This window comes from Ctenopharyngodon idella, chromosome 6, assembly GCF_019924925.1.
Source record: "Ctenopharyngodon idella isolate HZGC_01 chromosome 6, HZGC01, whole genome shotgun sequence".
Lineage (NCBI taxonomy): Eukaryota > Metazoa > Chordata > Actinopteri > Cypriniformes > Xenocyprididae > Ctenopharyngodon > Ctenopharyngodon idella.
Window position 1 is genome coordinate 19078648 of NC_067225.1, and position 16123 is coordinate 19094770.

At 35.3% G+C, this 16123-nt stretch overlaps 2 protein-coding genes across 36 annotated transcripts in view; both read left to right on the forward strand.

The window, feature by feature from the left end:
- Positions 1–2783, forward strand: part of dlg1a (discs large MAGUK scaffold protein 1a) — a 133686-nt gene extending 130903 nt beyond the window's left edge. For all 35 annotated transcript variants that reach the window (XM_051896252.1, XM_051896253.1, XM_051896255.1 and 32 more), the window contains one exon: positions 1005–2783. In XM_051896252.1, the coding sequence (XP_051752212.1) occupies positions 1005–1111 (107 nt within the window). In that variant the 3' untranslated portion in view covers positions 1112–2783. The remainder of the gene's footprint in view (positions 1–1004) is intronic.
- Positions 2784–3356: 573 nt separating this feature from the next.
- meltf (melanotransferrin) lies at positions 3357–15270 on the forward strand. The gene is made up of 16 exons (XM_051896288.1): positions 3357–4007; positions 4168–4322; positions 5169–5268; positions 5559–5744; positions 5837–5987; positions 6103–6170; positions 6478–6662; positions 6801–6963; positions 7077–7228; positions 7440–7536; positions 7772–7966; positions 10444–10597; positions 10683–10750; positions 11509–11696; positions 11772–11964; positions 14005–15270. The coding sequence occupies exons 1-16, from the start codon at positions 3959–3961 to the stop codon at positions 14070–14072; spliced, it is 2172 nt and encodes a 723-aa protein (XP_051752248.1). The 5' UTR covers positions 3357–3958; the 3' UTR covers positions 14073–15270.
- The last annotated feature ends 853 nt before the right edge of the window (positions 15271–16123 follow it).

Genomic DNA, 16123 nt, shown 5'->3' on the forward strand with positions numbered 1-16123 from the left:
TAATAAATAAGGTTGTGGTTTTTAATGAAATATCACAAGGTGCAAGCATCTTCACTGTGTGGTTTTATATCTCCTAACAGAAAAACAACTTTTAGATTGCCTGGAGTATTTCCGGGAAAGTTTCCTTGAGTTTTTATCTTACTATAATATGTTTATTTTCAATTTAACCCAATATTCAAAAGAAATAAATGTTACATTTTCCAAAACAGAACATTAAAAGAGGAAGCAATCAATTTGGAGTAAAAGAAGCCAAGACAGAAGCTCACTGTTATAAACTTTAGCCGCAGAGAAATACGTTTCATTATATTAGTGCTTGCACAGAAGATTTTTAAGTTATTATATTGCTATAACACCATAGACATGAAATGTAGCAACAGCTACTTAAAGGGATAGTTCACGTAAAAATCATCCCATGATTTACTCATCCTCAAGCCATCCTAGTTGTATATGACTATCTTCTTTCAGATGAACAGAATCAGAGTTATATTAAATAATATTCTCACTCTTCCCAGCTTTATAATGTTAGTGAAGGGGGAGTGAGATTTTGAAGCCCAAAAAAGTGCATCCATCATAAACGTAATCCATACGGCTCCAGGGATTTAATAAAGGCCTTCTGAAGTGAAGCGATGGGTTTTTGGGAAAAAAAAAAAAAAAAAAAAAAAAAAAAAAAAAAAAATCCATATTTAAAACTTTATAAACTATAATAACCAGCTTCCGGCAGACGGCCATACGCATTGTAATTTTACAAACAGACATAGTAAGGCTTATGATACAACAATTTAAAGTATTCTAAGATGCTGTTGAGAAATTTATTTGCATTTGATTTTTGTAATATTACCAAGACTTTTTTTTTTTTTTTTTTTTTTTTTTTTAATTAAAGGGATTGACAGCATTTGGCATCAGTGGCAAATCATTATGGGCTGCCTGTACTCACCTTTCCTATCATGTTTTCCATTTAATGAGATGTATTTTACTCATCGATGTTCGTCTTATTTTTCCTGCAGCCATTGTTCAAGGGGACACATTAGAAGAGATCTACAACCAGGTTAAGCAAATCATCGAGGAGCAGTCTGGGCCGTTCATCTGGGTACCAGTCAAAGAGAAATTGTGAGATGGCTGGAGACAAATAAACCTTATTCTTCTTTAAACTTTTCTTTTTGTATTTTTTTTTTTTTTTTTTTCTGTTTTCCTTTTTTATACTAACCTGGCCTGCTGCTGACATTGGCTTTCTGACCCCTGAGCATAGGAAACACATTTTCTTTGGATGGGCTTGGGGTCATGGTGGTCTTACAGCCACCTCTCTCTCTCTCTCATGCCTCTCTTTGAAACTGCTGTCTAGAACTCGCATCCCAATTTCCGCATTTCATCCTCTGGTGGGAGGAGACATGCCTGAACAGCGACTTACTGGACAGATTATACGGTACAGATTCCTTAATGTTTAAGGGAGGTGACTTTCTCGAAGGAAAACCAATGAGTTAATGCATTATATACATTTTGGTTTGTTCTTTTTTTCCCAAATATGATCAGAAGTTAAAGCTTTCATGTCTGTCTCTGAAAAGACATAAAGCAACACTTTGCACGTTTTTGCATTAAGAGCATGTTTTGGATTATTCTTTTTCAGTTAACATTTGTTCTTACGTTTTTTTCAGACACATTTGAGCTATGTGAACTGCAGCTGTCATATTACTTTTGTTTTCTCTCGTTTATCTTGTAAAATCAAGCAGCCCACTCACTTTACGCAGCTGATCAGTTTTTTTGTCACAAGTGCACAAAGAGGACAAAAACATTTGGCACAAAAGTTCTTCTTTTTATATTAAATGTCTATTTGTCTTAACAATCTGTGTACATTTTAATCAAGGTGCATATGGGAGTAGCTTATAGTTGAGGTGAAGAAAGGAACGGCTTACGATTATCTTTCAAATCCAGGTGATGACATATTCTTACTTCAAGAAACAGCAATGCAAATAAGAGAGTATAAATTGTAATGTATATTCAATCCCTCAGTATACTGCCTATTTTGTTATAATAAAAGTCTATATTGAGCTTTAATTAAACTCTATACCTATGGGAATTATTTTCTTTATAATGTCAAACATACACTCATATAAATATGTGTGTATGTATATAAAAATAAATATAAATATATATATATTTTCATTTACTTTTACCTCCATCACTTTTGTTGTTTATGGTTTGTTTTTATGCAAAAACAACACTGACTCACAGGACACCCGGGCTGAATGGTGGTGTTCCATTTGCATCTGCTCAAACAATATGAAAAAAAACTCAAGTTGGCAGTTTGTAGTCTTCAGCTCTCTCTCTCTCCTATGTAGTTATGTCATGTTTACTTTTTCATGTGACTTGCATGATTTCTAAAAGCAATAGTCTGACACGTTAAATATGAGTGAGAAGCGGGGGATAGGGCTTCTCTTTCTGTTTTCACCTGGGATTGTGAAAATGTCAGAGTTAGCATGAACTGTAAACGTTAGAGGCTTGGAGATTCTTGCCTCCATGTGTGTGAACTTGTCGATTGCCCAAAAGAGAGATTTGCTTTGCCACTCTCTAACACAAGCCTTTAACTCTCCACAGGGGGCGCACTGACAGCATCCCCTTTTCATTCTTAAGTTACTCGGAGATGATTGTTTTCTAAAAGATTGCTTCTCTAACTTGTCTTCATGGCTTTCTAACACACTTTTATGACTAGATTATGTACATAATCTGCCAACTTGATTCATTCCATTTGTCAAAGAGGAGAACAGCTAATAAAAACTTTTTTTCTCATACACAGTGTTTTGATTGTGTCTTTTTCATTGAGTCATAGAGACAAATAAAGTAATTAACGTATTTAATAGTTTGCCAAAAGTGTTTTTCTTAAAGTGATAGTTCACCTAAAATTCGTTAGTTCACCTTTCTTCTGTGGAACATAAAAGAAGATACAGTATTTTGAGAAATCTCTCTCTCTCTCTCTCTCTCTCTCCAGTCAATAATAAACAAAACGGTTTGGTTACCAACATTCTTCAAAATATCATCTTTTGCGTTCCACAGAAGAAAGAACGTCATACAGGTTTGGAACGACATGAGGGAGAGGAAGTGATGATAGAAGTTAAATTTTAGGTGAACTATCACTTTAAGCAATATTCTAGAAGTCTTGGATGTTAAAACACTGCCACAATAAATTGTGCTGTATTTTGTATTATTGTGCTATATATATGTCGTCGTTAAGCATGTTTCCTTCCTGTTGTAAAACATTTAAGCAATCACAGTTCACTATTGCCATATGTCCCTAAAGGCAGGAGCTGAACTGAGGTGTGTGTAATGGTGTGATATTTTATTATGACAGTAAAATTTATTATTACAACTGATGCAAAAGCTGTAAGTCAGCCAAAATCATAGTCTCAGATACATAGTAAACTGAAGAAGTGTCGATTGTTTTGTTCATATAACTTGTTAGCCTGCTCGAGAAAGTATTATGGACAATTTTGGAATAAAAAAAATATCTAAAAAAAAAAAAAAACTTTTTGCGGGTTGACAACAAGAAAGTGTCCAAACACATTTTGTCTTGAGTTTGAACAAAATATCTAAACGTTTTCCGTCATTTGCTCTTTTTCAAGGTTAAAAGTTATTTTACCTGGGTTCATATAACACTGCCCTTGATTCAGAGCCTCTTTTTCATTCTCTTATGGAAAAAGGTGGAGTTTCCAAGAATGAAAGACCCCTCTGTGTGCACCTTGGACCTTCGCCCGTGCCTTGGACGTGTCGTTGAGTCCTCATGTCTAGTCACATTATAGTCTATAAATTTCGAATTTGACTGCACGTAGAGGTATATCTTTTATGATAAGGTACCATTTCCCGTCTAGGTATGTCGAAGGGCTGAGTCGTAGGCTATTTTGGACTTTGCAACAGACTCTCAGATATAAAGCTACAGTAACACTAACTTCTGCGCACTCTCAGGACAGAGATGGACATCTGGGCTTTTCTAAGCGTTCTGCTTGCAGTCACGCATTATGGTAAGAAACATTTAAAACTTAATATGAAGAAAAATCATGATTTTCCCCCAACTGTGGTTATTATAGCTATGTTTTATATATATGTAAGCAGCATTCTGAGCGAATTAAGGAAATCAGAACCTTTTGGGAAAATAATAATGATATCATTAACTTCGTGTAGTGTCAGGGCAGAGTACAATAAGGTGGTGCACTATTTCTGAGGCGGAGGAGTCCAAATGTAAAGCCATGGTTCAGGCCTTCACCAGTGCTTCAATTCGACCAGCGATGCAGTGCGTCCGCGCCTCATCTAAAGCAGAATGTGCTCAAAAACTCACCGTAAGTCTCTGTCTGTCTGTCTGTGTGTCGCATTTATATTTAGAAGGCTTGTAACATCACAGAATTTTACAAATGATAGTGTCTCTGCTCAGATAGCATGCTTTTTAATTTGTGTAATGTTTTGTCTGTTCACTTTATTTGCAGAAGTACACTGATTTTTTTTTTTTAACAACGTAAAAGCCTGTTGAATAATTAAAGGGTTAGTTCACCCAAAAATGAAAATAATATCATTTATTATTCACCCTCATGTCGTTCTACACCCGTAAGGCCTTCATTCATCTTCGGAACACAAATTAAGATATTTTTTATTAAATCCGATGGCTCAGTGAGGCCTGCATTCACAGCAATGACTTTTCCTCTCTCAAGATCCATAAAGGTACTAAAAACATATTTAAAACAGTTTATGCGAGTTCAGTAGTTCTACCTTACCGATTTCAAAACACTGCTTCGGAGCTTTACGAATCGAATCAGTGACTCGGATCTCCAATCAAACGGCTAAACTGCTGAAATCACGTGACTTTGGCGCTCCGAGTCACTGATTCGATTCGTAAAGCTCCGAAGCAGTGTTTTGAAATCGGTAAGGTAGAACTACTGAACTCGCATAAACTGTTTTAAATATGTTTTTAGAGTCTTTATGGATCTTGAGAGAGGAAAAGTCATTGCTGTGAATGCAGGCCTCACTGAGCCATCGGATTTAATAAAAAATATCTTAATTTGTGTTCCGAAGATGAATAAAGGTCTTACGGGTGTGGAACGACATAAGGTTGAGTAATAAATGACATTATTTTCATTTTTGGGTGAACTAACCCTTTAAGTTGCAATTGTGATTAATATTGCTTTTGACAGAAAAAAGAAGTTGATGCCTTTTCAGCCAGTGTTGCAGACATATACACCATTGGCAAGCAAGCCAGCTTCAAAATAGCAGCTGGAGAATCCGGAGCAGATGGTATGATGTACTTATTTTCAAGATACCATTAGATACCAGATTATGCAAGTTGTACCACAGAGGAAGGACATACTATAATTAAATGTCAGCAACAACATTAGGTTGATTATTAACAGGTGATGCCTGTATCTGAATTTGATTATTATACTTAAAATATAATAAAAGTACATTGTAATACAAGTACTGATGTTGTGGACCATAAATTGTTTTATCTGTAAAAACTTTTAGATCAACATAAAATGTAAACTATCATAAAGTCATAAATTTTTTTCTTCTCTTAATGGCCATAGGGAAAGGAATAACATACTATGGTGTTGCTGTGGTTAAAAAGACAAATTCAGCCATCAACATAAACAATCTGAAGGGGAAGAAGTCTTGTCACACCGGTAAGAACCGCACAGCTGGCTGGAACATCCCTCTAGGGTATTTGATTGACAGTGGAATGATGTCTGCCATGGGCTGTGACATCCCTCAAGGTACTTCATTACTCTTGGTGCAGCACATCAAAAATCGTCAGAATGACTTTTTCAGATGGAAAAGTATCTTATGGCTTATCTTGGCTTTTTAGGGGTTGCTGACTTCTTTGATGCCAGCTGTATCCCTGGGGCTAAAAACGACCCTGCATCCCTGTGTCAGCTCTGTGTGGGAGATAAAACAGGAAATTATAAGTGTGAAGCAAGCCCTAATGAGCAATACTACGCATATAACGGAGCATTCAGGTACCATGTTCTTTGTCATATCATACTACACTGAAATCTGGTGCAATTACAGCTTTGATAGTGAGACATATTCTCAGTGTGTCAGTTAATTAACTGAGGTTTTTGGGCTTCACAGGTGCTTGGTTGAGGATGCAGGTGATGTCGCCTTTGTAAAGCACACCACTGTAGCTGAGAATACTGATGGTAAATGTTTAGTTTAGTCAGCGGTTCTCAACCAAGGGGCCTCAGCAAACTTCCAAGGGGGCAACAGAATGATTAAAAAAATATGTATTATTCATATATGATAATATTAATAATATATTAATAAAAGTAATAAAACAATATTAATAAAATAACATTTAATTAATGTATATTGTAATGTAATGTACACTTAATGTATATTAAATAAGGTCCCATTAGTTAACATGAATACAGTATAGTTACAGCTCTGATAAGTGATAGATTGTGATCTGTATATGGAGTTAATACATCTTTTAACTTTGTCTCTCAGGTCAGGGGGAATCATGGGCTCAGGGCTTACACTCTGAGGACTATCAGCTCCTGTGTCGGGACGGCACACGCAGTCCAGTCAGTGATTATGAGAAATGCCATCTGGCTCGAATGCCATCGAGGGGGATTGTTGTCCACCCTGACATCAGCAGTTCAGTGGTTTACAACATGTTACGTGAGGGACTGGTATGATCCTTTAGTAATACTGAAGGATTTTGACATTATGTGGATATTTTCTAATAAAGTAAATACAAAATGTAAATTTTATTGTGTTGTGCAACTTACTGTTTCACTTAAAACGTGTTTGTGTGTGTTTCTCTTCAGCAAAAGTCTGGGTTCTCCATGTTCTCCTCAGCAAGCTTTAATGGGGAAAACTTGTTGTTCAGCGACGCTTCAACCATGTTTATCCAAGTTGGAAATGAAAACTATATCGAATGGATGGGCCGATACTATTACATACTGAGAGCTATGGACTGCTCAAAGTCAGGTGTGAATCTTCCGCAAACTATAAAAAATGTTCTATTTTCTTTCTTAAATATATTGTCTTTAAATCTGTTTCTCTGTGATGGGTGTGTGTGTGTGTGTGTGTGTGTTATATAGATGTCCCCTCTCAACTTCGATGGTGTGTCCTGTCTAAAGGAGAGCAGCAAAAATGTGCAGACATGACTGTGGCTTTCAAAAGCAAAAATTTGATTCCTGATATTCAGTGTGTCTACGGCGCATCTGTGGAGGACTGTTTGAAGAAAATAAAAGTATGCCAATCAAAAGTCATTTAAATACCAAACCATCTTATCCAGACTTATTCTTTTCTAAATTTTTCTTACTAACTTCTGCAATAGAGTGCAACAGTCAAGTTCTGAAACTAAAAATCCCTTTCATTTTCTCCATGGAGAAGTTAATTTGTATAAACTCAATGCAGCTGAAAAAGTCTCTTTCTCCTTCCAAAAAACTCCTTTCTTCCAGAACAAGGAAGCTGATGCCATCAATCTTGATGGAGGCTACATCTACACAGCAGGAAAGAGTTTTGGTTTGATACCTGCTGTCGGGGAGAGCTACACAGGTTAGTGCCATACACTGTCATTGTACTTTAATTTAACCAGCTTCATACGCTTCCATATACTTTTTTTTAATACTAAATTACTTGAATATAGTACAAAGAAAACATTTTATAATGTGCTCACTGGGTAACTATTTTGTGTTTGGGAAAGATTTTCAGCAGCACCTGATGAAACATCAGCTGTTTTATTCATAACTGATGATTCATTTTCACAAGCCACTGTGATTCCCTGTCTTAGGAGACACTGACGGAAGCATTTATTATGCCGTGGCTGTGCTGAGGAAGAGCAACAGAGACATCCAGAGATTCAGTGACCTCAAGAACAAGCGCTCTTGTCACACAGGTTATGGCAGGACTGCAGGCTGGAACATTCCCATGGGTCTGCTAATAGAAAAAGGCATTATCAGACCGCAGTCATGCCAAGTGCCCCAAGGTAGGACATGTAGTGACCAACCGCCACCACTACCTTTTTTTCCCTTTTTTTTCTTTTTCCTATTTTCCAATAAAAAGCGATTAAATCAATTATTGCGTTGGTGGGAACGATCTAATGCTGTACAAATCGAAGCCTCACTTTCTTTCCAGTCACGTGAATGCTTCGCTTGTCGGAATGTTTGAACCCAGACCTCTACGAGTATATGAAAGTTCAAGTCCATTTACTAACATTTTAAATATATAAGCCTGTAGCCTATTACATTATCATATGTTCTGTCATATAAATAGTATAAAAACAATAAAATAACAGCACAATTTACTACAACTCAGTAGATATTATTAGTGTTATTATAATTATTGTTTTTGTTGTTACATTTAATTTATTGCCACACTTTAATATGTGAATTATATTATCAAAAAACTAAACACATTTAGCGTCGTCAGGCTTTTATTTGTGCTTACTGGATAAAACAACGGAGCTGCGCGCACTCAGGTTTATGGCTGCTGTAAATTTTACCTGCAACAAGATGGCACTGTTTTCGACACTCTTGATGCTGTGAAACTTTTCCCGAAACTTTAGAGAAAAGCTTCAAAGATTTAAGAGACTTCATTTCTCCATCCCTGCTCAACAGTTTTAGGCCTTTTTGCAAATGTTTCGATATAATTTAGCTGTTTTAGAGAGCGTTTACTCATTCTAAGCCTGTTTTTAAACATTAACTATCTGTAATGCCATTTTTCATCATCTGTAATGCCATTTTTCATGTGTGAAAAAAGCGACAAACTAAACTAGCCAATCAGATTTCTTTTCACCCATATCCTCACGCCCACCCATGTACGCACATACACATTTGACTTTACAACACACAAACGCACACCTTTATTTATTCTCATTCTCTCTTGCTTTTTTAATATGTCATAAGTGTACGCATATAGATTTCAATAATCAATTTAAAAATTATGTAAAAAATAAAAACGGCATTATTTAGCGCCCTCTCATGGTACGCACAGTGCGTACAGCCGTATGGCTGCAGGTGCCACTGGGTCTCATTAGTTAACACTAAGTAATGCATTAGCTAAATTTAACTTTCAATTAGCACCACATTTTTTTACAGTATTGTTATTCTTTGATAATGTTAGTTAATAGAAGAAAAATTATATTTTTTGTTCATGCAATATATGAGATTGGAGGAAAATATATATATATTTCAATGCTTTACATTCTCGAACAAAAGTTTTGCGTTCCCCCGAGAAAATTTGCATTCACTCGCAAAACGTTTGTTCTTTGCGAGGCGTGAATACTCACCAAAACAGACATTTTGACATAATTTTGTGTGTATTTGTCCATTCTAGCAGGGAAAGATGCGAAAGAGAGCTCAGTTCAGTATTCGTGCACTGTCTGAGAGGTGGCTTTCTGTGTACTCACAGAAAACCGGGCTGAATTGAGCTCTCTTTCAAATTCATCATCACGCTTTTTCAGATTGATCCATATGTCTGCTCTTTTCTCTTTCTCCCAGACATTTTTTGAACATATTATGAGACATGCAGCAAGTGTATGCCAACTTATGTCCTGCTGTGGAGATCAGCACGGTACAATTTAAATGTGTGCATCTACCATGCAGGACATCAGTTCTGACTGGATCTCTTCCCAAATTGTCCCACCCTAACATTTTCATCTTGTTTTTATTCATTGGCTAAAATGTCAATAGATTTTAGTAATAGTTTTTGTCATCCAAAACGTCAGTGGAAAAATGTTGTTGACGAACATTATTCATCAATGAAATTAACACTGTTGCGAGAAAATGCAAGGTTTTTTGGGGGGACTGCAAAACATTTGCGAGAATGCAAAAGCATTGACAATTTTTCCTCCCATCTCATGTTTTTTTTCCTTCACCATGTCCCTTTAGAGGCTCCATAGTTCATGTTAGTTCACAGTGCATTAACTAATGTTAACAGATACAACTTTTGATTTTAAAAATGTATTAGTATATGTTGAAATTTACATGACCTTCACATGACCTGTAAAAAGCTGTACAAGTACTGTTCATTTTTAGTTAATGTTAACTAATGTCAACAAATGGAACCTAGTGTTACCCATTTTGTATTAGATTAGAAATGAATGCTGAATAGAAGCACTTTCACTGGTGGTCACAGATATTTGGGCCTCACTGTAAATTATGATCATCCATCCATTCTCCAAACAGCTTATTCTCTTTAGAGTCACGGAGATGCTACCAGGATTAAATATTTGCAAATTATAAATATAAGTTATGTGAATCAAATAGCCAGTAGTAACATTTCTTTCTCATTGTACATGAGCTAGTGATCTGTTAAGATTTGTAAGATTTTTATTTATTGTCATTAATAATCACATAGTCACAAATTGTTACAGTTTATATTTTTGTATTTCTATTTGAATATGTTGTTTGCTATATGAATACCAAAAAAATCAGTGTGATGAGAGTGTGCATCTGCCTTTAGCTGCTGGGGAGTTCTTTGCATCATCTTGTGTACCTGGAGCCAATCAGAAAGGTTTCCCTAGTAATCTGTGTGAGCAGTGCATAGGAGACCCCAGTGGTCAAAATAAGTGTGAAAAAGGCAAGGACCTATACGACGGCTACGATGGAGCCTTCAGGTAATCCACTCTACTGCACAATAGATCTGGTGCTAGTGAATCTGCATGACTAAATATTTTAACATGGTCTCTGTTTTATTCCCAGGTGCCTTGTTGCAGGTCATGGTGATGTGGCCTTTGTGAAACATTCCACTGTATTTCAGAACACAGATGGTAACTCTCAAAAGTTCTCTGTTGCTTTTAGTTAAAAAACCTTAAACGTCTTTATAGAGCTGTTCAGTCATGATAACAATTTGTAGGCCAAACCGGAAGGCTAATTTGCCATGGGCTCCCTCTGGAATTTTAAAATAATAATAATAATAATACATTTTAGTTTCTATAGCCCCTTTCATTTAATAAAATCTACTTCACAAGTCAGAATATAAAGAATTTTAGAAAAAAAGAAAGCATAAAAAAAGTAAATTAATAAAAACCAAACTAAAAAATAGGACAATAGCAAAAACAAAAGTATAGAATTAAAAAAGGAAGATAAAATGTGTTAATTAATAATACATTTTAAATTATTTAAACAACAGAAATAATTATAATAATAATGATGATGAGTAAAGAGACTAAATATGCTAATCATTAGCTAATTTAAAAAATATGATTTTTAAAAATGAATGGTTGGAACTCGTCTAATTTTATTAAATATATCTAACTTTTATAATAATAATATATGTTTAATAAGAATAGTTTTTGATTTAAGGTCTCTGATTAACAATACTTGAGAGAGAAATCTAAGAAGAGGGAAAAAAAAGAAAACTACTATTTGGAAATTGCAGAGAGAACCCATGGCTCGAAAATGCTCGTTCTCTTCTGAGTTTTAGGACTATAAACTGAACTGTTCAATTATGTAACAGCAAGCAAACAATTACTTTGTGTGTTAAAGTATCTAGTAGTTCTCTCATGTCAGAATTATTATTTTCCAGGAAACAATACTGATTCTTGGGCAGCAAACTTGGATTCCCGTGAATTTCAGCTGCTTTGTTCTCAGGAGTCTCGTGCTGAAGTCACTCAGTACACTAAGTGCAACCTGGCCCGTGTCCCTTCCCACGCTGTTATGATAAGACCCGATATCAACCACCACATCATTTTTGGCCTTCTGGACAAAGCCCAGGTAGCTTACGCCAAATGTCATTTTTTCAGGGTAATATGAAAATGGAGGTGTGACTTTTTGGTTTGCATCTTTCAGAATTTCTTTGGAGTTAATGCTGCCTCAGGCTTCAAGATGTTTGACTCCAAAGCTTATGAGGGATCTGACCTAATATTCAAGGACTCAACTATCACTTTAATTGGTGTGGGAGAGAAGAAGACGTATGAGGAGTGGCTTGGCCAGAGCTACCTGGATGCTGTGATAGCCATGGAGTGTTCAGCCACATCAACAGGTACTGCCAATCTGCATATAGGCCAATATTTTTTTGTCATCTTGTGTGTCTCTCACTGTTTATCTTTAATTCTGTTACTCTCTACTAGTCTCTTGTTTGTTTGTATGTACACAATATCTAATTAAAGGGGTCATGAACTGCATTGTTTTATTGTTTTAGAATGTTTCCTGTGGTGCACTTATACTGTTAGTATGATTTTTACATAAAAAATTGTCATAATCTAGAAATAAAAGGCAATTTTCCTGCCCTCTGATTTGAACGCTCTGTTTTAAGGGGTGTGTCTGTTGTGAGACTTCAGTGTAAATGCCCACTGCTGTGATTCGCTAACATCTTTTCTTATGAAATAGTCAAGTATTACATGTTTAACTCGCTTGAAAATTTTTAGCACATTTTTACTATTACAGCTCTCAAGGTTAACTAATCTTGTAAAGTGTCGATTATATTTCGATCTATGGCATTATATTTAGATCGTGGCATGAAAGGTTGCAGTGATGAGCACGTAGCCGATCACAGACATGTTGAGCGCATGAAAGCAGTGATCTCGTCATTGCAACTCGATTTCTGCACACTAACGAATGCTTTCATCATAACTAACAGTGCAGACACACTGTAAAAAAAAGAGATTCGTTGATTATTACGGGAGTTTTGGCACGAGCCCAGAACTCAGTCACTGATAAACTCGCGCTGTTTGATTGACAGCTCCATCGATTGCAAAGGGAGCGTTCTATGATTGCTTTCTATTTATAAGTTAATCGCAGTTTAAATAGCAGAGTATTTTCATCCTGCTAAGAGAAACAATTTGAAGTTGACCATTAAGTCATCACTGGTTTACATAGACAAAGAACATCTGACTGTACATGAATCATTACAAATCAGAAATAACTGGTCACAGATCAGGCATTAGAATTAACACGGTTACTTACATGTTGTCGCATTATGGTCGAGTCCATACAGTGAGTGATCCTGTGCTCTTCCTCATCTCACTAACGGCAGTGGGCAGGGACAAAGTTGCAATGGGTGAAGTAGGTGTTGATTTTCTTCTGCAGAGGCGGTCTTTCACCTATCTATTACGTCATAAACAGGCACATTCCTGGCCTTGGTAACATTAAAAGCTGTTTTTGGACCTACAAGGAAGTTTTCAGTTCTGAAACTTACAGGACATTATTATAGAATGATGACCTCTTATATATTAAAACCTCAAAGAAAATTTGATTTCTCAGTTCATGACACCTTTAAAAACAGCTCAAACAGTAGAGCAACATCAAGGTCATGGGTTTGATTGCCAGAAAATGCATGAATTGATAAAATGTATTACTTGAATGAAATTTAACTTGATTTGGATAAGTGTCTGTCAAATGGATAAATGTAAAAATAAATAAAATAAAATAATAATTATAATAATAATTTAATACAATACATTCACTAAATAGACTATAAAAATAAAAGAAAAATAAAGATTCTTCATTAAAGGACATTAAAGAACCCATTAATTATAAAGTTTTTACACTGAATAATAATAATAATAATTATTATTATTATTCAGTAATGACTAAAGAGATCTATACTACACACACACACACAAACACACACTAATGTCAAGAGAAAACAGGCTATACGTACAAAAACTTAAAATAATGTGTTAAACTATGTAGACGAAATACTTCCAAGGCACTCACGTGGTAAGGTAAAAAGCCTTTAATGAACTGGGCTTAAATCATTAAAACAAGATAAAAGACTTTTAAGCCCAGTTCATTAAAGGCTTTTTACCTTACCACATGAGTGCCTTGGAAGTATTTTGTCTACATAATTTGATGTTTACCTCCATCAAATCCAATGAGCACCAGTGGCTACTGTATATCAAGACAGCCGTGTAGCATTCTCTGCTTCTGTTTTTTGTAAATGTGTTAAACTCTTGACTCTTGATGTTCTACTCTTGTGTTCTTTTGCTTAAATTTTAAATCATTTATAATGCTTGGATTCTTCTAGTAAGGCTTTCCACTATGTGAGCATTGATTTCTCTTTTTTTTTTTTTTTTTGCAGTGTTTTCCTCATCCTCACTATTGCTGATGTCCATTGTGAGCTCCCTGGTGTCTCTGTTGGCTTTGTAGCAGGTCTGTCAGCCACAGCAGGGTTTGGGCAACTTCATCTCTTCTTGACTCTGACCTTCATACCTAAACCAATATATCTATAGGTGATTTAAGTTCAAATCAAGCTGCCAAATCTAAAGCTACAATATGCTTAAGCGATAGCAATGCATTTTATCTGTGATTATAATGGTACATAGTACGGATGATAAGATTTCTGAGTGGGTCTGGGGAGATTTTGAGGACGCTCTTAAATTAGGAACCACGAAGAGTTGTCTGAAGTCTTTCTTTAAACTAAACTAGAGTTTAAACCAAAGCTGATTGATTATTATGACCATTTTTATTATTCTACTCTGAAATTGCTGAGGGCAATAGCCATATCAGTGCATATGCTTTGCCTGTTACATATTTATTGCACAATGTTTATTGCAGCTTTTAAAATCAACGTTTTATTATGTTATGAACTACTTGAAGGCACATGCCATATCAGGGAATATGCTGTGTCTAGCATTTTCCTCTTTGATGATTTATTTGAACTACTATCATGCCGTTGAATGCAGCATGCACTGGAGTTTTGGAGTTTTACTACTGAATGGATTGAAAAGGTTCTTTTCCTCTCATATTCTCCCTAGACTGAAAGCAGAAGAAAATGAGTTTTCAGTGTTTTTTTTTTTTTTCAAGTCAACAGCATATTGTGCTCATGCATATAAAATCCAAAATATTTTTTAACCAATCTGATAATTAGTCACTGAGTTGAAATAAGTTGTTGAATTCTGATACACTCAGTAATGCTTTCATATCTATGGGAGAAATATCTTTCCAGTGCCTGTGCAGTCTGTTCTGTTGCAACATTACAAACCTTTTGTTTCACCATCTAGTTAGTATTGTTGCAAAGCAAATATTAAATTCCATTTACTAAACAATGTTCTCAAACTGTATATTTCACATCAGTGTGTGTGTTTTTCAATATAGTATTTACTTTTTTGCTTTGTAATTTGGTGTTTCTTTGAGAGATTTATTTTTATATGTTGTTCAGATACCATATCAGTGTATATGTGCTGACACATGAATGTCTTGCATTAATGTTTAGCCTGCTTTTTCTTGGTTGCAATTTCTTAATGAAATGATTGAGATATAACTAATATTTAGTTGCCAGGCCAGTGCGTCTGCTCAAGTATTACAACATACTGTCTCTTATTTTAAATAAACAAGCATCATAAAATTTGGGTTGTTTCATTTACCTGTGTTATTTAAAAATTATGTGGAGATGTCCATTTCAGATGTCCATTTTAGTCCAGATCTGTTATTCTCCAGTTAAGTTTATGAAGAGGTCATATTGTAAAATGAACTTAAAGGAGACACATTCTAGAGTTTAAGGTGTCACGTTGTCAGTCGACACATGTTCCTGAAGAAGCACAGTCCCAGCAAACAGGGAACATTCTCAGAAGTTATATGGTCTTTAATAATGTTCTCAAAACGTTGAAAATTTTTTATTTATACATCATGAAATGTTGAATGATAAAATTGAATGTTTCCTACGTTTACATAACCAAAAACATTTTTAAACATTTAAAAAAAAAACTGGACAATTTTAACGTTCAAAGAATATTCAGAAATAACGTTTTCATAACTTAATGGGAACTCTAGCAAAATGTTCTTAGACAATTTTGTTAGTTGGGGTTGTAAAAGTGTAAATATCTCTTTAACCCTCCCAAAAGATTTTGAGATGATAAAGTCAAGTGCCTGCGTTTTAAGTATTTTATACAGTCAGGTCCATAAATATTGGGACATCGACACAATTCTAATCTTTTTGGATCTATACACCACCACAATGGATTTGAAATTAAACAAACAAGATGTGCTTTAACTGCAGACTTTTAGCTTTAATTTGAGGGTATTTACATCCAAATCAGGTGAACGGTTGTAGGAATTACAACAGTTTGTATATGTGCCTCCCACTTTTTAAGGGACCAAAAGTAATGGGACAGATTAACAATCATAAATCAAACTTTCACTTTTTAATACTTGGTTGCAAATCCTTTGCAGTCAATTACAGCCTGAAGTCTGGAACGCAT